Source organism: Stegodyphus dumicola, chromosome 3, assembly GCF_044657685.1.
Source record: "Stegodyphus dumicola isolate Sdum_Otavi_A_Nest chromosome 3, ASM4465768v1".
Lineage (NCBI taxonomy): Eukaryota > Metazoa > Arthropoda > Arachnida > Araneae > Eresidae > Stegodyphus > Stegodyphus dumicola.
This window is the reverse complement of record NC_140770.1, coordinates 221,306,061-221,329,148: the sequence shown is the minus strand read 5'-3', so window position 1 is coordinate 221,329,148 and position 23,088 is coordinate 221,306,061. Positions and strand designations below refer to the sequence as shown.

Below are 23,088 nucleotides of genomic sequence, written 5' to 3'. Positions count from 1 at the left end.
TTCTTTCACATACTAACAGAAAACATACATGAACAGTTGTTATTATTTAAATTATAAATATTTAAATAAAAAATCTTAATTTTTAAATTATTTCTTTAGTTTAATTCATGCTCATCTTCATTCATTTTTATAAGTAACTTTTCTTCATACTCTCAAGCATAATTTCATTGATAGTGTAAGACGTTGCTCTTCGTATCTGCATTGAAATTAAGAATCATTTATGATAGTTTAAATAAATAATAAGTTTTATAACTGAAAATAAAGAAACACATATCACATATAAGTTAAATCCTTTTTTTTATTTTCTTAGCATCAAATATATTTTGTTTTCCTAATTCTCTGCTACAGTGGAATACTTCCATAATTCAATATTTTTACTTAACGTCAATTTGATTCAGAACGTTACATAGGAAACACATTGTTTTTAGTACTTCTATCAGCTCCATTGCTTAGCAATCATATTACCTTACTCTTGAAAGAGTAACAGCTAAATTAAACTCTCGCCTTATTAGATGAATCATTAGCATAAATTAGTATGCCCGATTAGTATAAATGTAATGTTTCTGTTATTTACAAGCATAATGTAACTTAACGACTTAGAATAAAATTTTAAAGAAATAAAAGAAAACTCATAACTGCTTCTTCATATAAAAAGTTTCTTTGGAGAACAGTAAAGGAGGTTTAGATAAGGGGTAGGCAAACATTTCAGTGTGTGAACTCAGATCAAATAGGAAAAAGAGAGGAGGCAAAAAATGAAAATTACCGGTGTTCATTCTAGGCCGATGGTGATGTTAGTATGTTCGTTCCTGATAGCTGCCAAGGCCTATGCTGTTGTTAGGCTCTTCGTTTCTGATGGCTTCCAAGCCCGATCTGGACTTCCGAGTTTATAAAGTTTGCTTTTAATGCAACATTTTTATCTTCCTATCAACTTGTGTTGGAAAATTAGACATGTTTAAAAGGTTACGTAGAGTTTTCGTCAATAAGCATCGTGATCTTGCAATAAGCAAAGAAATATAAGATGCTCGCTATCCATCTTCATCTAGTTTTCATTCTGTTAAAATATATTTGTTAGAGTGTGCTATTTTACAAACTTATGTTTGTATCTTTGAAAATAAAGTAAATCGTTATGCTTTTTATTCGACTAAACTTTCCACAGATGCTCTGGGATTCTGGAAGGCTTCGTAGATTCATTTAAGAAAGCATTTTGACACATTAGACACACTGGTTAAACTGATTAATACCTTATATGCTTAGGAATAATAACCTGACAGCCTTTTCTAGCCTCGAATGAACAAGTCAGAGTAAGATTCTATTTCTGTATAAGACACATTTTGGAGGTTTTCTTTGTACTTTGAAGTTGTTACTCAGAAAAGTTTAATACCGCGTTTTCATATAAATCTGATAAAAGTTTTAGGTTAATGACAATAACCGAAAAAAGAAAAAAAAGTATTAAATATGTTTGTTTTTAAGAAAAATAAATATAATTTTCGTTTTTCAACTGCTACGAACAAAATTTTCAACAGCTTATAATTCAACAAGCATAGAATCCTTTCGCGACTATCACGAAATGTTGATATTCGTTGGGAACCATTTTTACATTTATTTATTATTTATATTATGTAAAGGAAACCAAAAGTAAACTTTCGATTTTATTCACCGAAAAATTGACCTTCTGGCCCGCTGTCCGAATTACTTGCTTTAGCGTAGAAACTGTAATTTAAATTTAATTTCTTTTAAAATTGTTTTAACTGTATTTGGTGTTTTATGCTTTTATATATTTCAATTTTTAATATAGGTATTTTGAGTTTTTATGTATTTTTACCTTGTCGCAAAATGAGACCTGAATTAACTGAATATGAAATGTATCTCTAATTAAATACGAGAAAATAAGTTTAAATAAATTGCAGGACAAAATGCCTATAATTTAATATTCCGTACAAGGAAGCCATGTGGTGTGCGCATCAGGTATTTTCTTTATAATATACAGTACGCACCATAATGATAATATAAATCACTGCACATAAATATCTTTACGATAGCAATTAGATTGAAAATATTAGTAAACGTTTCGAAAAATGGTTTATTAAATTTATGTTTAATTATTGTTTATAGACTCTGAGTGCAAACAAGTTCGACTGTAGTTAATGTCATGGCTGCATTTATTGTACTGATGTAATTTTTAAAAATATTTGGCATAAATATACTTAGTGTAATTTTTAAATCACCTCGTCCATATATCTTCAACCTGTTTCTAATTTTTCATTCTAGTTTGCGTTCTTTGTGTCCTTTGTTTTGTTATGTTTTCTTTGTTCTTGCGGTTTTACGTTTTATATTGCACTTACTAAATAAATTTAAATATTAAAAACACATTTTTTATTTTTAATGTATGTTAAGTAATTTTATTGTATTTTCCTCTTATGTTTATTGTATTTCATTTCTTCCTTACTATGTTACATTAACATTTTATCCGTAAAACATTAGTTATCAATTTTATTAATACATTTTTGTAATCAATAGGATCCTGGTTATGCATATCAAATGTCAATGCATATTCGGCTACTGGCCTCTTGATTCTTCTTGACCTCCCAGCGTGGCAATACCGACAAATATGGTAACCCGTGGTCTAATCCAATGCTCAGTGAAAGGCGGTACACCCCCACTCTGAAAATGATATGTAAATTTATATTTCGCAAAATTATTTTTGACTCAAATATCATCACAATAAGCAATTCTAAGAGCAAGGAAATCTACGATCAGAAACGTAGAAGTAATACTTTGAGATCTGAAATGAAATATTTATGCAGCAGTGCGGCTATATTTCTCCAATTTAGTGATAATAATCATCTAAAACTGGCCACATCTTCTAAGGCTGGGGTCCCAAACTTTTTGTCCTTAACATCACTTTCTAGAGTATCTATTGGATGGCGGGCACCATTTACTTTTACAAGATGAATTTATAGTTGGATCGAGCTAACAACACAGGCACATACAAAACGAGCTCGGTTGCATTTCGCTTTGTGCTAGTGCTAGCCGCTCTGTGTTGGACGCAATTTTTATTTCATTAAATATGAGAAAAACTTTCACATAGAATTTTATTGAAAACTAAAACCTTTTCATTGTGATCACACAGCGGCGGGAACACGTTAAACGATCGGCGGGCAATATGGTGCCCGCGGGCTTAGGGTTGGGAACACCTGTTCTAAAGTATTTATGTAAATGCAGAATACCATTACTTAAAACAGTTAGTTTGTCATTAGTTAAAATGTTCTAAATCTCAAACTCAAAGATAAAAGATCAGTTGTCAAGGGACAAAGAGTAGACATTACATAAGTTAGATTATGTAATTATAGCTAATATATTCTTATCTCCAAGTTTCGTAATTCAGAAAGCAATATCACGTAAACCATCAACAGATTAAATACTGAAAAGACAAAATGTTATTTGACTAGGTTAAGATGTTAAGTAATAAGAAGCAATATAAAAAATCATGATACAGTTAATTAATTTATTCAATTTAAGTAAATGTTTCTTTTATTTCTTGGCCTGAGATGTTTTGCCCTTAACTGTTTTTCAAGTAAAAAAGTGTACAAATCATGGTACGTGTTTTGGATAAGGAACATATATACGAGTCAATGTCATGTATCTATTCTTTATTCAAAAGATGTATGTGATTTCCCAAAGCTTCCAGATCTGACATGTAGGCCGGTGATAGATTTCTTAGTCTGATTTATGATGTTTCATTTCCCATAGACATTTATTCATACAAAAAGGTCAGGTTTATTCATCATGATAATTGCCTGAATATTATCTGCCGTGCTTGGTTTAATTGATTCCTCTATTAGAACATTTTCACGCTGAATAACACATCTAATTTACACGCTTACAGACACACTTAATTTAATTTATAACATTTATGAACTGAACAGCAAAATAACACTTTATTATTTCATTTGTGGAGAAAAATTTGATGTATATATTCCGGGTTGTGTTTATGTTCCGAACATAAGATAAACAAACCTAGCAAATTTTAAATTTTGAATAAGGCTGAAAGAAATTTCATGAGATACAGTAAAATTTATATCAGATAGGGGAAGAAAGGACAATCAGGACAAAATTCTTGAAAATATTTTAGTCATAAATGTTTATGAGATAAATATACTGGAAAAGGAGAAGCCATTCACGGAAGAAAAGAAAGATCTTAGAAAATAGAGATTAGGATTCACAGCTCTAGTATGAGGAACTCTATGAAATCTGTGTTTACTCTAAAATAAATCTGAGGCAAGTGTTTATTTTTTCCATATCGTAGAACAGAAATGCATGCGTATATATATATATATATTGATGAAATATTTTATACGTTTCTCCTTTATCTATCAAATTTACGAGGTACTCAAGCAAAATGATACGAGAGTGCATTTTCTTTAACTCTTGAAATAAAATTTTATACAATATGGACACATAGGGCTCGAATGCGTAAGAAACTGAGACGTCCTGAGTGCCTTTTATTTATTTCATTCTTATATTAACTTTTTTTCCTGAAAGACGGGCGAGAGTGTTGTAAGAATCAGTAAAAATGTCAAAATCACGTAGAGGAGAATCAAAACTGTATGTAAATTTAGTGTTTCGTAAGGCATATAATTTAATTATGTGTAACTCTACTGAAAAGATATAAATAAAATCTTTCAGTTGTAACAAATTCCAAAAGTAATTTCTAAGTCTATATCTCTTCTTTAGATCTGAATTAAATATCAACGTTACCTCTAAATTCTTGCAGTAAACATGCCTCCAAGTTCCTCGTTTGTTTTCTCGGATTGCAGATATAATGAATATAATTAACTATAATTGTTTGCTGAAAAAGACAGAAATCCTGTGAGACGAAAATATTTAAGACAAATTCAGTAACTTATTATTACACGTATAGGTTCATGTAAATTATTAGCCCAATGGGGTAGTAATCCGGAACGTCTATTAGTCTCAAAACGGCATTTTTGGGCGTTTCACTATAAACGGCGAATCCGTTTTAATTGTTGCCAACAAATATCATCGCACTGCATTATATTTAAAGCAATTAAATAATGAATATTCTGCATGAATGCATGTATGTTTCTCGCATTGTGAAAGAACGATGGTACATAAAGCCATCAAACTTTGAATAACGTAATCCTCTACCTAAATATTTTATTTTAGAAATGCCCGAATTTTGAATGGATGCCCGAATTTTGAATATAGAATTCATTTTTATTATATATTTTGTATTTTATAAAACTTAAGCGAATTTTCGATTAACAGAGTGGACGATTTCAAAGCGAACAATGGCAACACTGTACGAAAAATTACATTTTTATCTTCAACACGCAAGACTGTCCATCTGAAATTCTAAAGATATGCTGTTTTTAAATATTTTATTGTGCATTTCAGGTTTTGTTAAACTTTAACAAATTTTTGATTAATATACTCAATAATTTCAAAGCAGGCAATGGCAACACTGCATAAATATAAAACACATTGTTATCTCCAGCGCGCGAGATTTTCTATCATAAATTCTAAAGTTAGGCTGTTTTTAATGTTTTTAGCCCAAATCAACTTTAGTCCAAATACTCTCGAAACGCGTATATGTATGTAAATGAACAAAAACGCCTCTTTGGGTTTAATATAAAATGTGAAAGCTTTCAGACTTTTTTTATTTCCTTTATTGTGAAAACTGTAACTAAATTTAAAGATTATTGTTAAATATACATCCATATAAATACGTTCTAAAATCAGAATGACATGCATAAAATTATATAATAATAATCAATGAGTAGTTATATAATTATTATGTAAGAGTTTGCTCCATTGTAGCAGATTTTAATTAAAGAGAAAAATGATACGAGAATACGAAAATGATACGAGAAAAATGATGATGTCCTTTGAACAGAATCGATATTATGACTAGCGCAATTATAATTTGCCCATTTGTTTGGTGTTTCTGGCATATCAATTAAAATTAATGTTTGCATAATCATTCTTTCAATATCTCATCTGAAATAAAATACTCCAAATCTTTTATAAATGAAATTTATATTTTGGCATGCTGTATTAAGAATGCCAATGTATATGAAACATTTAAATTTAAAAAAGAAAAATTCTTTGCAAAATGTTTTCAGCAGTACTCGTGACAGAAAAAGAAACCATATTCCTGATTATCTAAATATAAACCTTTCGAGCATAAAACTTTGTATAATATAATAACATGTAATTTACATTTAAGTCTTTTACAGTGTTCCCTATTTCTAACAAAATAAATCTGATTTCGAATATAAATGGCTAATCTTAACAACTGGTTAATCCTTTTGTGTTTTAATATTAATAGGGTGATAATAAATAATAATCGTAAAAGAAAAAGTTTATAAGTGTAAAAGAATGCTGAAAGATATACGCACAGTTAAGTTTTAATATTGATTAGTCTTACTTGAGAATAATGCACCAAATTATTTTTTTTAATTAAAGATTCATTTTGAAAGCTAAGTACAGCTTATGATGTTAATGAATCATGCTTGAGAAACGAATTCATTGTTTTTATGTTAACAAGTTATATCTGAGAAACTATGAGCCGTTTTAATGCAAGCAGAGATGCAACTATAAAATGAATGACGTGAAAGTGTAGACCCAATAGATACGCTTAATATTGTTCGAAAATCACTTCTTCTTCAGCTTTCGCAATGTCGATAGCTTACTTAAGATAACCATGTTGTCAAAGCCTTTATTTAGAAATAATGATACAGAATTTAAGTCGAAGTTTTATCATGTTATTAGGTATTCCTCTAAGTAAATCTGAATATTCCATTAATAAAAATTCAGGGATTCATTTTTGTTTACACTGTGCAATGTTAAATTAGCTAGTATCCAACAGTACCATATAAATGTATGTATCAGAATCTCACAAGCTGACTAAAAATACTGTTACGAATTTTGTACATGGATAATTTTGGTGAAATTTCACGTCAAATTGTTGAATTTTTTGTATTAATGTAACATGAAAAGCTTGACAGAAACGATTCTCTGCCGGAAAATAAGAATACAGAGGCAAGTATATTTAACACTGAGGAAATGTCTGTCTCGCTAATTTGCAGAGATATCGCTACGCAGACAACGGTTTTAGAAACTAATTTTGTTGCCGAATTTTGCCTGGTATCGCCAAAAGTCGCCATTTGCGGACATTTTAGTCGCCTTTTGGCAACACTTGACGATCATTTGGCAATATTTTGGTCTAGTCGCTGTATAACTGTAATGGACATCGTAATTGAAAAACAGTAATTGATTCTTATATTAGCTGCAGGCGTATCCGGCTGTCAGATGCCTTCCAATAATTTAGAGAAACAGAAGATACTAGTGATTTCTCTGCGGCCGGGGGAAGCCGGAGAGTGTATCAGATTCTCAGTTGCTAGTTGTTAGTTCAGCGTGGTTCGGAGTATTGAGATATCTCAGCGTTAGCTTCGCTCTTCAGATGCGCTTTGCATTGAATTGTTTTTACCGTCTTTAGTAATTTGAAGTGTAACTATTGTTTGTACTCTGTGATACTACGAAGAAGCTATACGATTATTTTTGTGGAAAATTCCAGAACTTTGGTAAAATGAAATTTAGTGTTTGATTTAACTTTGGTTCCAGAACTTTGGTGTTTTTGTTGATGAAAGAAATTTTATCAAGCTATCATCGATTCTCTGTGCATTCAATCTGTTAAAAACCCGTACGCAAGTAACAATACAAGCTTAGAATTAAGACTCTGCAGAATATTACTTTACTCAATCGTAAGAATCATTTTCGTTAATTTTAGAAATATGTTGCTTATTGTTATTGTAAATGCCTCTTTGTTCCTATGGGTGCTGGACTTAAAAAATACGCAAGAAGCATCAGGTTATAAATACATTTAATAAATGCAAAATCTTTAGATGATTTCATAATTATTCCAAAGGGGCAATTTGCCCAGAACGACTATTAATTTAGTTTTGGCATTTTGCGTTGGTCTGCTATATATGTCTGTTTCACTTATCAAATTGTTGCCACCAAATATTATCCTCTCGAGTTATATTTAAAGAAATAATAATGAAGAATCTGTGTATGTTTCTCGCATTGTGACAAAACGTACATAGCTCGTACGTAGAGCCATCAAATTTTGAATAACATACATTTCCACCCGAATATGGTCATCTGGAAGCCCAAATTTGGAATCTGAAATTTGTTTTATTATCTATTTCATGTTTTGTAAAACTTTAACGAATTTTTGATTAACAAATTCAACGATTTCAAAGCGAACAATGGCAACACTGTACGAAAAAAAACACATTTTTACCTCCAGCGTGCGAGACTGTGTATCGGAAATTCTAAATATATGCTCATTTAAAAATTATTTTGCGATATTGCTGTTGAACTGAACTTTATGGTTTAAGGGAGAACATGATATTTAATGAGTAAAAGCAACATACAAAACGTTAAAGAAATGTCCTTTTGAGCGTAAAATCTGAAAACTTTCAGATTATATATATATATATATTATGACAATATTACAATCACGAAAGGTTCTACGGTGTTTTTGAAGAATTTAGTTTTGCAGAAAATGGCTTTGAGAGTTTTCCTGATTATGATAATATTTGTAAATTTATTGCCTATTTAATTTATTAAAATGGTCCTTTTTATTGCCTATTTAATTTATTAAAATGGTCCTTTTTATTGCCTATTTAACTTATTGAACTATTAATTAATTTATTATTAAATTTATTGCCTATTAATTCATTTAAATGGTATGTTCATCAAACACATGATATATGCAAAATACAAATCCTGTTGTCTGTTTAAAGAATACAATCTAGTTTACTGTATTAGATTTTTGTTTAGTTTGATGTTTCATCAGTAATAAACAATGAAGAGATTGCAGAACATGGAATATAAGCGTTTTATCAGATTTAAGAAAGATGAGAAGGTTCCTTTCTTTATTTATTAACATTCTTCCTGAAAATGCAAAAAATTCCTGAAATCATAAATCTATACGTCCTGCATAATACTTTAAAACAGACGTTGTCAAGAGTGACGATAATATCATAATAAAAAATAACTTTATTCGATCTATAAAAAGCCATCGTTTTTTAATAAATTTTCAACGTTTATTCTCCTTTTCGCACAAATTTGGACATAATGCATTTAGTAACGCTGATATATCATGGCAAAATTGCTAGCAGGTAAATGTTTTCCAGCAATCAGATTCGAAAATGCGTAAATTAAGGAAAAAGACTTTAAATAAAATGTAAGTAATGATTCCGATACAAATTCTGTTAGCGATAGCCATAAAAACATTTAAGACTATTTTTAGCAATGTTTAATGGACTGCGAAAATTCATTTTATTTAAGCATACGGGCTGATTTTTGCGAAAAGGTTTTCTTTCATTACTTATGCATTTCCTTCGGGCAAACTTGGAGCTCATTTACTTTCTACGTCTTTACGTAATTTTGTTTTGCGTTTTTAATTGCCTCAGCAATGATAACACACACCCTTTTTTATCTTATATTGCCAATTTAAAGAAATTAGAACTAATCCATTTAAGGCAATATGAAAGGCAAAAAACTCCATCTGCAGGATCAATCTGTAATATAAGAGAAATATCTGAGTTTTATCAAAAGTCGAATTTACATTTTTTCTTTAATTAAAGCATAGTATTTTGCATTAATGTAAGTGCAATTTATAAAGGTATGCTAATTAGTAATTTCTTGAATATAAGCTTTCAATTCGCCTCTCAACAAAAGGGAAAATGAAGCAATGTTTTACATTACTGTTAGTTTTTACTATTAATGCAAATAAAAATGTGGGAATCTTTTTCAATTAACTAACTTCATAAAACATCCTTACACCCATTTCTAATGCGAAAATAATGGAATATAAAATGAATATAAATCTGATATTTTCTTTAATGTTTTAAGAGGGAATGTTTCTTATCATTGCATGCACACACATGCTGTATACGCATTAGGCCACCCCCCCCCCGAAAAAAATAAATAAAATAAAATAAAATAAAGAAACGAAGTTGATTTAGTTTTCTCTGAATAAATGAATACCTTATTAAGAACATAATTAACAGCCTCAAATAAATCCCCGAAACGTTTCCGAATTAGAGGAAAGTGAGTATTTTAATCAGATTACAGCTAAATGGTTATCCAATAAACGCACATATAAAAAGTGATTTATGATAAGCTGATTTCATTTACGATAAAAGCATTTGCATCGAGTTTAATCGTCACTCGTTGGAGAGCAGTTCAGATAAGGGGGATTTGCTACTAAACACTTTTAATTGAATACGTCAATACTTCTCAATTAGTATTCATAACTTGAAAAATCCCCTCTTCGTCTGGAGCTTAATGAATATGTGTAGCAATGAAATCTGATAGATACAAATTATCGAATCATCAGGTGAAGAATAATTTTCAAAAAATAAAATATGTATCAGTTTAATATTATGATGAAACATTGCATTAACGGTGTATTGTTAACTTAGTTAGAAATATATAGAAAAGAATAAGGAAACTAGAGCAAATTTTGAGTCTCCAAAGTTTATAGATTGTTTTATTGTTTTTCCTTAATTTATTTTCAAGACTGCTTTAAATGTTTTTAAAAGTTATGAAAGGGAGCATAAAGAAATATGCCTTTAAATTGCATAATATTGTTTTAACTGTTTAAGATTCAGTTCCTTAATAGAGAACAACTTTTCTAATGCAAAAATGACACAGAAAAATCAAAGAAATTCTTTTTTTAAATCTTTTTATGAGATACCTTCTTTATATATTTAACTACGTCTTCTTGAGTATTTCAGATATTTATTTATTTTTGGCGTTTTCGCCATTTCTGTTATAGACGTTTGTGAAAATGAATTGATAAGCTTACATACTGTAGCGAAACTGAATTTGTAAAAATATTTGTATTGAACATTGAAAGCGCAAATTTCTGACGCGTATCACATTAATATAAATTTTAAGTCTTTTATTTGTGAAATTAATAACAAATAAATGAAGATTTTCAGTAAATATACCCTAGAAAATTCCACATTATTACATATGCAAATATACATTTGAACGATATTTCACTGGCCCAGACGGTGTTGTGATGCGGTACCGAAGAGCCAGGGTTCGTTTCCGGAGAAGGCAAGGGAGATTTTAAATGTACAGTATCTTTACGGCATGGAGCACTCTAAATATATGGCGAGCTGAAATTTCTGTCGTGAGGTTTGGTGGTATCGTAGAGGCGTGGGAGACCCTCGGACCACCCCCGGAGTGATTTCCGTCAAAATTGGGGTAGAAAATAGAAGTCCAACAATCTTTGAGGCTCTTGCAACCATTCTCTCATGAAATATAATGACAAAACAACAACAAAGAAATTTCACTTTAAAGACAGAATTTGATGCAATGGAGGGAAGTCACAAGTACTAAAAAAGTAGAATAAGAAAATTTAAACGTCAAGTTCAAATTTCTCATCCTTTAAATTCTAATTTACGTTTTTACAATTATGTGATTATTATTTATCTTAATAGAGTATATGCTTTCGAATATGACAGAAACACGAGGTCTAGCTGCCTTTTTAAAAATGAAGGATATAGACACAAAAGCCATCATTTCAACTAGTGTAAAATCAATAATTACACGACTTAAAATTTCATATCCTTTATATAGTTTATTAGGCGAGGTCTTAGACTCTAGAGATTAGGAAGATCGACTATTGTTCGTAATCCTCTAGGAAATTATACTGATTTCAATTGATGGCTCCGCGCATTAGCCGAGGCGTGCTTTTCACTTTGTCAGACTCCCAATGCACTCCTTTTTATTTAGTGCAAATTTAGATTTAATTCCAGTAAGAACAGATATATTTGTTTTGATCAATTGTAGATTTAACTGTTTGGGTATTTGATTATTTTAGTTTGAATCTAAACCACCATACGAATATTTTAATTAAAGATTTCGTAATTAATGTAAATACAAGTAGCCCAAAGGGCGTTAGCCTAGAAGTGCTATTAATTTCGTTTTGACATTTTGCGTCGAAAACTCTAAATGTCTGTTTCACTTTTAAAATTTATGACACCAAATATTATGGCCCTCTGTTTTATTTAAAGAAATTAAATAATGAAAAATCTGCATAAAAGTATATATGTTTCTCGCATTGGATAAAACAACGGTACATAGAGCCATCCAATTCCGAATAGCGTAATCCTCCACCGAATATGGGCATCCGGAAGCCCAAATTTGAAATTTGGAATTTGTTTTATTATTGGTTTCATATTTTGTAAAACATTAATGTATTTTTGATTAACAAACTCACGGATTTCAAAGGGAGCAATGGCAACGTTGTACAGAAAAAAATATTTTTATTTCGAGCGCTGGAGACTGTGTATCGGAAATTCTAACGACAAGCTCAATTTAAAATTATTTTGCGATATTGCTCTTGAACTGAATTTTATGGTTTAAGTGCGAAGACCATGATATTTAATAACAAATGTTAATCCACGAAACGTTACGAAACAGCAGTTTGGGCGTAATATAAAATCTGAAAGCTTTCAGGGCTTTCAAATTTTCTTTTTTTTGATTGTTTTATTTGATCTGAAATCAAAGATATTTTTTTTTCTTTTTTGAATAATTCCATTCAATCTCCACAACTCATAATATCCCCTAAGTAAGGGAAATATGTGAATGAATTTAAAGAGGGAGCCATCCTGCTATTTGAGTTCTGACATTTATCTGACGAAAGCTAAAGCACATGAGCTGACAACCAGTAGCTGAGAAACTGATACTCTCTCCAGTCTTCTATAGCTCTTCACCGAACGCCAAGACATCTATAGTCTATAGTACTTTCGGCTATAGTCTATATACTTTCGGCCATCTATAGTACTTTCGGCTTCTCGAAATTATTGGAACGTATATTACGGCCGTATACGGTTGCAAATACATAATATAGTAATCAATTCTATTCATTCAAATAAGTGTTTGCGTTCGGGAAAAAAATGTGTTCAATAAAAGTGTCTTTTACACTTTTCCTCTGTTGTGTGCATCTTCAGAGTCTTTGCGATAAGTTGCAAACACTTAAATAGATCTAGTTATCACTTAAACACTTAACACTTAAATAGATCTAGTTATATTAAGAATAGATCCCACAAACCGACAGACATAAATTATAGAAAGTATTTCTTAAAACCAAATTTGGGTACTTAAGTAATATCTCGTTGACTGTGAAAGCGTTCCAAGCAGCATAATTTAAAAGCGTCATTTAATGGATAAGCATATACTAGCAGCACACACATAACATCTGCACTTCCGTTTGACGTAACCCCGTTTGGTTTTCAATAAGCCACGTTTTTTTTTTTTTTTTTTTTTTTTTTTTTTTTTATAAGTAGTGATATAAAATCAATGTTAATGCTATATTTTTGTTGCTTTTTGGGGAAAAAGGATTAAAGCTTCAAACCGTTGTCTACGGCATAGCAAGTAGTGAATTATTTTCCAATGTTATGAGATCTTACCATCCAGAAAAGTGTATATTAACTCCTTGACATACAAATAAAATACGCGTCGAAAAATACCATTTAATTTGGACACTCATATGCATGCTTAAAAACAGAATGTTTTATTTTTAAATTTACATTCCTCTATAGCAATATTCCGAAGATATTCTTTATAACAATATTCCGAAGACAGTTCTTGACGTCTTGGAGACGTCAAAATCTACAATGGCACGTGAAATCAATGACAACTCCCGGACGTCATTGTATGCCAAGGGGTGAATGGTCACAAAATGGTTAGGTGAATATGGCCGACAAACCACAGTCTTTTTGAACAATTATTTCTGAGAACGCTGTACTCATAGCTTTCTAAACAAGGTTTCCGGTAAAATTGGAAGGCCTAGAATAATAATAGAGATCAACGAAAGCATTTTTACAAAAGGCAAAAATGAAGTGTGTTGAATACTGAATGTCTATTAACCACAGTGACATGAGTTCCTTTAAAATTCCAGTGAAATGTTTGGTTTAGTTTATTAGATTACGGCAAAGCACTCGAGGACTAACTGCCTTAAGGGAGAAATGAATTCGTGGAGGAATTTTTAAGGGAAACTGGCTCGTATGCACGTTGCACATGGGAAAACCATGAAAACAGCTCGTGGAAAACCAGCATGGGGAAAACCAGTTCGTTCGCGGGATTCGAACCTCGGACCGAACTACCAGTGTTCAGCGACATTACCGCTCGGCCGCTGGTGGGCTCCAGAGGAATGATTGAAGCAACGTTTATAAACTCCCCTTTTCAAACTCCCCCTTTCTCCGCAAAATTTCCTGTTCCGATAGTAGCCAACTTCCATTGTAGACGGGATAGTACGTAAGTACCCAAATTCTAAAGGAATACATTCGAATGGGGAAAAAATCTCCGTATATGGTGCACATATATTTGTTTAAGATGAGACGGCGTGCTAGCAGATTTCTTCTTCGTGCAATTTGTGTTTCGAATAAAGAAGCGCTAAATTCTCGTTATCTCGTTCCATATACTTTTGCGATTTAGAAAATTTTTGTTTATAAAAGTACTGGGAGTTGTTTCTTCATATAAGTAAACATAACATCCTTATTTATTCCATACAAAGCTCACGATCTTGATATTTTTGTTCGATAACGTAGTATTACGGTACTTCTTTACTATAGCGTCTCTCAAGTTTGAATCTTCAATCAGCCGAGATATTTCGCCAAAAATCTGGCTGTGTGTTCTTATAATCCGAGATGTAATCGTATATTAGCACTGAGTTGCATTTTCTCTCTCACCGCGTGTTCTTTCTTAGTTCATTTTTGATGAAGTTTTGGACTTTGCATTGTTTATTTAAAAATAATTCATTTTTTAATATGACTTTAATTTACCAATTGCCATCTTTAATTTACCAAATAAGGAATTGGATGACATATTATGTTTTCTGGAAAGAGGCTTTTAACCTGGCAAGCGAATATGCGAAAATGGTCACAAAATGAAACTTTAACGATAAAACTATTTGGAGGTGCAGTGTTAAAAACTGCAAAATAAAGAAGGATCTCCGTGTTTGGCAACTCGTTCAGCGGCTTCCCCAGAGTATAGTTTGTCACTGCCATGATTCTTGGGCAGAGCTGCTGACTTCCATGAAAAGGTTAATAGCTTAATATATGTGATCGTACTGCACCTGACTGAACAATTACAAGCGTTAAAATTATAATAATGAGAAGGATAAGGATTTTTAAAAATATTCTGATGAAACGACATGTGAAAATTATTGTTCTTATTATGTATTGTGTTCTTTATTTTTATATTCCCGTTTCATGAGCTTGGGGAAATAATAGCTCGGATTTTGAATCAAAACTAAAATCGCCAAAAATATTTGGGGGCAACTAAAGTAATGAAGAGCCCTATTTTCAGTATGGAGCGGTATTTTAAATACCGTTATTAAAAAAAAAATGATTACGATTACTTTCTGCTAGAAAATATTATTTACTCAGAAAGGACTCAAAATCACGCCTAATGACTAGAAGGGTAAAGAAACCTTAATTACGAAGCACAGGGACACAGGCAAATGACTGAGCTAAAGTAGACAACAGCAAACCTACATAACGTGTTACAATACTTAGTGATGAATGTGTGCGCGTAGTCATAGTTTAAGAGCTATAAAGTATAATTAACGGTAATAAAAGGAGATAAATAAATCCTGAATTCCCCTCCTCACAAATTATCGGAACACAGAAAACAAACCTCTTGAAATAGCTAAAAATCATTTCTTCTTGATTACATTCAGGCATTGTGGCAATCGAAACAGTCTTCCTATAGAAAGAGATGCCCTTGGCAAATGCGGTTTAAGAAAAACCGACTCATCTTCCCGCAAATCTTAAAGGAAACCAAAAATGTCAAATGAAGCCAGATCGGTCAATTGGATTTAATTTCGGGTCAAAATACCAGCGTTCAACCACTTTGTTTTTCGGCCAATTTTTGGCTGTAGATGATTGCAGTCTATAGGATAGTACATAAGTTCACCATTAGCATTAGATTTTATTTGGATGCAGAAACCACAATGCACGTGAAATACAGTTAACAATTTTGTAATCGATGTATATGTATGATGAGGTTAGAAACATCTTTTACAATGCTATAAAAGTTCATGCAAGTTATTGGTAAGAAGACAAAACATGATATTTTAATTTGTGAGTAAAACTCTGTGGTCGGAGGCGGGAGAAAAAAATAAAAGAAAAACAAACAATGTTTCAAATTTCACAGACATGTATAATTTATAATAAAGAATACCATACACATGTAGATTCTGAATCAACATTCAAAGTTGCGAACCAGCGGCCAAGCAATAACATCGCTGGTCACTTGTAGTTCGACGTGAGTTCAAATTCCCCTATGAACTAGTTGACTGCATGGGAATCTTCGTGATTTTGCTTATGTGCAACGCGATTATGAGCCAGATTCCCATAAAGTATCCTCCATGGAGGTTTTCCTCGGCTTAGATAGATAACCATCGGGTGTTCTGCCTTCATACAAACAATCCAAAGCTAACAACGCGCAAAATTTCAAATTACTATTTCCAAAGCCTAGAACCCAAGCCTCAAATTACAAAATCTTACTATTTTGAATTTTTAAAATCTATAATCGTATTCTCATGCTGCAAAAATTTAGATTAACAATGCATTTAGAACTCATGCTGATGATGACCTACTCATTTGTAAATATTTAAATCTAAGATTTTGTGTATTTTGATATTTTTTGGCAGGGCATCAAATATAATACTTGATAATTGTAGACGCCATTTTAAATTTAATGGTATTGCCCCCAAATTCAAAAGATAACCGCTCTAGAACGTGTCAAATATCCTGCCACAAAGAGCCACTCAGTTCATAAATTATAAGCGAATTCTATGCCACCATCATTTATCGACAATAATTACGTTGAAATTCACCCATCGAGCCGGATCCTCAAACACCACCCACAACTGTAAAATCTTTATTATTAATAACTAGATTATATTACCAATTCACGCGTTTATGAGGCAAATTGAACCGTGACTCAAATTCGCGCCCAATCAACCAGCGAAAGTAATGAAATTTATGCTCGACTCTTGACAGCTAGAGTTAATTATGGGCGCTTGCCCAGCTCTCGAAGAGAATTGCTATTTGTTGCTGACTTCAGGTATTGGCGATATTTTGCGCTGATTCAGTTTAAAAGTTGAATTCAGTTTATCATCAAATAGAAATCGAGCTTACTTTGCAATGGGGAGCTGGTGCCGTTAAATATAAATGCTTTGAATCTTGAATTGAAAGCAGCATTATTTTGGACTCACACTTCTATGTGAAGCAGGATGACCCACTTTCTAAAATATAGCCATACATTTTATACTGTGCATATATAAAGCAGTAATAATTTTATTAAAACTATTTCAGATAATTATTATTTTATTGTATCATATAAAAACATTTTAATTTTAAGTTTAAATTTGTATATTTGCTGCTTCTTGTTAAGTATACTTATCAGCTTATATGTTTAAAACTTCTAGATTTGTTCCCTTACATTTCACTTTAAAAAGATAAACCGTTAATTCTGTTCATTAGTGCGTACAAAAGAAGAATATTTTCATTGCCTGAGTATTTTCATCATTTCCCCCTTCATGAAAAATTTTATTTTGGGTTTATTTGTGCTGATTAAAGTTTATTTACAAAAATCTAAAATTAATCTGTTCTGCATTATATCATAGCGTGCGTTTCTAATGCTAAAAATGTAAAAAAAAAATAAATAAATAAATAAATAAATAACTTTAAAGTTAGAATTTTGCATTCGAACACTTTTGGGGATGTTCAAAAGGTGATTTTGAAGATTTTGGTTTGTTATTACGGTTTTGGGAATAAGTTCACTTTTGAATTAAATTTTTATATTTGGCAACATTTTATTTCCTCTGTTTGTGTTTGCATTTCATTAAACCTATATTTTGAACAATTTGATTTTTTCAACTTTCTGTTACGAAAAGCTTTAACTTAAAGTATTACTAAAGTAATTTTTTGAAACTTCCCACAAATGTTTTATGAAACGTTGCGAATTAAATGGACTAAACCTTTAGGTTATGTATACATCTGAAATTTTTTCAGACAATTTTGTAAATGAAAAGAAAAAACTTTCTTGAAAAAGAGCTAGTCATGTACTCCAATAGGTATATTTAATAGACACAATTTTACATTGTCACTTAGATTTTTGTCATGTTAATTCCTTATACCTTGATAAATATAAGTGGCAAAAATAAAAGTAAAATATTAATAAATATTTTTGTGCGAACATATCTAGTAATCTTCAAATTTATCACATTTTTGACACAAAATATAAGAAAATCCAAATATTGTGCTTTGATAATATATTCTATCATTTTAAGTAGTATTTGTCTAAATAGCATCAATAATTGATTTCTTTGTACTAATTTTCAATATATGCGTATCGAACGTATTCGGATACTTTAACCAAAATATAATTATCCAAAACGTGACGTTTACCAACAGCGGAAGAAATTTTTAACTTCCCATATCATACTAGAAAACTTCTTATAGTACAATAACATTTTTTCCCAACTATTTAAACCGCTTACTGAAAATATTTGCTCTTCATTAGCTAACATTTAAAGCAACAGTTCATAGCTTTAGATCCACTCGCTTACCTATTTGCATAATCGCTTACGTATGTGTCATCTGTTAGTTGATGTTTTTTAATACTATATGCTCCATAATGAGTTTCAGTTTCTCAGAAATTGGTAACAACCTATTACATGCATTTTCTCCATTAATATATTCTTTCATTTTGTACATTTCTTTAGATTCTGTCATGCACTCTTCTGACATTGGTGCTTTTTTTTTTTCAAGGTATACCCACATACACTTTTCTTGCGGGTGAGAGAGCCGAGCTTCCTTGCGATTTGAATGTTAGCGCCACCGAAGACGAAGTATCCCTAGTGCTCTGGCACAGAGACGAGTCCGGCAGTCCTTTGTATAGTGTAGATGCTAGGGACACTCCTCTCTCAAGCGCAACTCACTTTCCTGCTGTCCACATGGAATCCAGAGCATTTTTCAATTCAACAGCTGCTCCAGCATTCTTAAAGATAGAGGAGATAAGGAAGGAGGATGAAGGGGTGTACAGATGTCGAGTGGAATACAGAAGAGCTAGAACTGAGACTATGGATATGATGCTTGCAGTAATCGGTAAGTCCGCTCTAGAAAAGCTCTTTAGAGTATAGTACTATTCAAAGTAAAAGTGAGCATTGAAACAAAATTTAAGAAAGTTTAATACGCAAAATTTCTACACTCAGAAATCTAATACATAGCATATTCAATATCCGACAGCATATTTATATCACAATTTGGTATTGAAGGAAAGAGCATGCATGATCTACGAAAATGAGATATATATATGCACTATTCGTTGGTTATGTGCCGTACATTATAGAGTTCTCCTTTGTTTCATATAATTTCTTGCATAGGACGAATATGTAGCATATGCATCGCATATATAGGACGAATATATGTCACACTAGTTCTTAAATTTTCGTTTTCATGAAATGTTTTGTACAGATTAAAGCATATCTAAATACAAAATAAGTATGATGATTAAGCCCTAAATCTACTAAAATGGAATACCAAAAATAAATTGGAGAGGCGGTAAATACGAATTATGCAATTCAAAAAATTTCGCTGTATACAACTGAAGACATATCTAGACTTGAGCAAAAAATACGATCCATGTTAATTTCTCTTCTCGCAAAGTTAAATATTACGATACAGGGTGAGAAAAAAATGAGATCCTTGTTAATTTCTCCTTTCAGCAAAGTTTAATATTACGATACAGGGTGAGCAAAAGATACGATCCATATTAATTTCTCTTTTCAGAAAATTTAAATATTATGATACAAGGTCTGGCCCTCTTAGACAGCATAAAGTCAGACCAGACCTCTAAAAGACAAGTAACGAATTCTCACTATGTCTTGTAAGTACCACAGAGACAGGAGAAGGGTGTAAAGGGACCTTATTAATCCAAATAATGTTTAACAGACTGCACCAACTCGTGCTTAGAATGCTGCCAATATTTATCGTTTCAAATCAAAGGTACTGGATGAACTAAAACTAATGAAACTTAATTATATCCTAAAAGCTTCACAGTATAACTAGAGCGCAAGTTGGTTCTGACTGAAGTCAGCGTAAACAAGCTTAATGGCAAGAAAAACTCAACGCCGCAAAATACTGATCGCTAGGGATCAAAGTTAGAATCTTGGCTTTCAAGCACATTTCAAGCAAACAGAATATGCTCTAATTTTACCCTCCAAAATCTTTCTTTAAATACTTCTCTCTTTCTACCTAATTTGAATATCGCGCTTGCTATAAATTTTCATTCTGGCTGCGAAATGGAAACGAGGGTTATGGAAAATGAAATTAACATAAAATAGCGAGTTAGAAATTTAAATGGTATTTTATTATGCTTCATTTCAATTTTGGTTAGAATAAGTGCTGATAAAATTTTAATAATAATTGTAATAAAGTAACAATGCTCTTTGCATGCATATTAAAAGTAATTCCTACTCCATCGTTTATTAAATCTTAATGTCAATTTTCACATTTAAAATGTTTCTTGCCTTATCATCGATAAAGAACATGCAAACTCTTAAACATATCATCTAATGCATCTTATGCTGTAAGCCTTTGAGAAAGTAAACTCCCAGAAATATTTATCTCAAGGAAAGGATAAGCTTTATTTTATTTATAGTTAATTCTGGGTTATATTTTCACCTTATAGAGGATTAGTAAAAATGGGATGATGAGTCAGTTTGACTGAAAGTTTCTTTATGGGCTATTATAATTAATAAAGCAATTTTTCTCGCATCTCGGGACGGTTAAAAGAATAAACCAAAGACATTTCTCTCTATATCATAAAGTATTCAGCAACTCGACATTTCTTAGCATAATATAATATATCATATAATATGCATGCAGTAATAAAGATTTCAAATTTGAATATTTTCGAAGTTTTATAGCACAATATCGAAATGCTAAGAGCCCGCAGACGATATGGAACACTTGCGTCTGCTTTTTGTATTACATGTCACCCAGCCTTTGAATCAAAATTTTTGTATAAAGCTTTGCTTTCTGCAGACTTTTGTATCACAGAAGAACCCAAGGGCTGAGTTTCTAAAAATGGCTTAGAACTGCCTGTGGAACCCATGCTCATTTCCCGCATTGCTATCACTTTAAATAGTTAAATAAAGCATTGCAACTTTTCATCTTTTTCAAAGTTTGTATACTATTCATTTACAAAGGTAAAATAGAAAACTGAATTATGTTTTCCATGTCTGTGGTTCACCAGCAGCCGAGCGATAAAATATGATAGTTCCGACTTGGGTTCGATTCAAGCTGTTGAACAAGCTGGCTGCATGGCTATTTTCGTGATTTTCGCCATATGTAACGTGTATACGAGTCAGTTTCCCTTACAAAATTTTTCACTAAGGCATCCCTTTCTTTAGACAGATAGCCCTAGTGAATCTTACCATAATCAACTAAACCAAACCAAATCAACTTCTATTGATATTAGCTGGTAAAATAGTTGTGTTTGTAATATTTTTATGTTCTACTGTCAATGAAATAGAAGTACTGCTTTATGAACTTTGATATTATTCTTACTCCAGTTTCAATTAACGAAATTATTATAATTACTAAAGTTTCAGAAGTTTAGGACCAGCGGCGGACGAGCGGTACAATCTGTGAACACAGGTAATTTGACATAGGTTCAAAACACTTCAAACGGTATCACCAAATGGGATATTTCATGATTTTTCTCATTAATAGCCATTTACCTCACAAAGCCCTCCATTTCCGTTTTAGATTTTTTCTGTCGTTGCTAGACTTTTAGAACACTTTCCTCAAAATATGTTTTAAAAATTTAACTAATTTAAATTTTAGTTCGGACCAATTAAAATGCACCATTTTTTCTCGCCTTATACTAGGCTAGAACTTGGAAACGCTGGACCATTTTTTTATCCTTATAATCCCATGATACATGACTGAAGTTTTGATTTTTGTCAGATTCATTATTTAATCAAAATGTGAATTTACTTTCAGATGAGTTATAAAATTTCAAAAGCATCCTTTTTTACTTGATGCGGCGATGATATTTTCTGTTATTTCCTCAATCGTAATTTCCTTTGAATTTTAATTTCTTATAGAGTCTCAGAATTGGGAATTTCCATTCGAATATTTTCTTGTAAAAAGTCAGAAAATTTGAAATATTTAGCTGAATAATCTTGAAGTAATGTTCAAATCACATTTTGTATACTATACCCCTAAAAAAGACACAGTGAAGAATTAGAAGTATCTCAATCTGTTCTTAATTTTTAGACTACTGTAAGTTCACGTAAAGTACAGTATTTTCAAATGAGCGACAGCAGTTTGTATTTAATAAAATGTAAATATATGAAATGTAACATTAACTAAAAACATTTTATTATATTTGACTTAAAATGGCAGACTGCGGCATTTCGAAAGCCGAAACATTGTGCTGATATTCTCTTGATCTAAGAGTGTTAGAAGAAATGCCTTCTTCAATGCCTTCTGTCAGGAACGACAAATCCTGACAGGAAGATATTGAAAATGAACCTTTCATATTTGAAAACGTTTTGTTTGTTTAATTTTGCCGATCAACGGGAATTCAGCTGTTGCCCTTAACTCAATACATTTCTTATTCAAGCTGCAGGGTCCAGTGTATTTTCCTCAAATCCGTTTAGAATTCACTGAAGTGCAGACTGCAATTTTAAGGGAAATCTAAGGACGCATTTTCTCAAAAGCATTGAAATCCTTCAAAGTAATTCAAAATACACAAAAGTGTAGAAAATATACTACGCACAAAATAGACGCAAATGCCGTTTCATCCACTAAAAAAGTATATCATGTTAAAATTTTGACATAAATCAATGTGAATAGAAACTGTAAATATAGAAACTATTTTCAATCTTTCTTTTTTATTTAAAGAAAACGAAAGCCTCGTGCAGCACAAAGTATTACACTAGGCTTACAA

General features: G+C 31.5%; 1 protein-coding gene across 1 annotated transcript in view; it reads left to right on the top strand.

Moving 5' to 3' along the window:
• The first annotated feature begins 18,762 nt into the window (after positions 1 to 18,762).
• LOC118189870 (neural cell adhesion molecule 2-like) overlaps positions 18,763 to 23,088 on the top strand; it is a 616,409-nt gene continuing 612,083 nt past the window's right edge. The window contains exons 1-2 of the mRNA XM_085812484.1: positions 18,763 to 18,787; positions 18,897 to 19,232. Of these exons, the coding sequence (XP_085668610.1) occupies positions 18,763 to 18,787; positions 18,897 to 19,232 (361 nt within the window). The remainder of the gene's footprint in view (positions 18,788 to 18,896; positions 19,233 to 23,088) is intronic.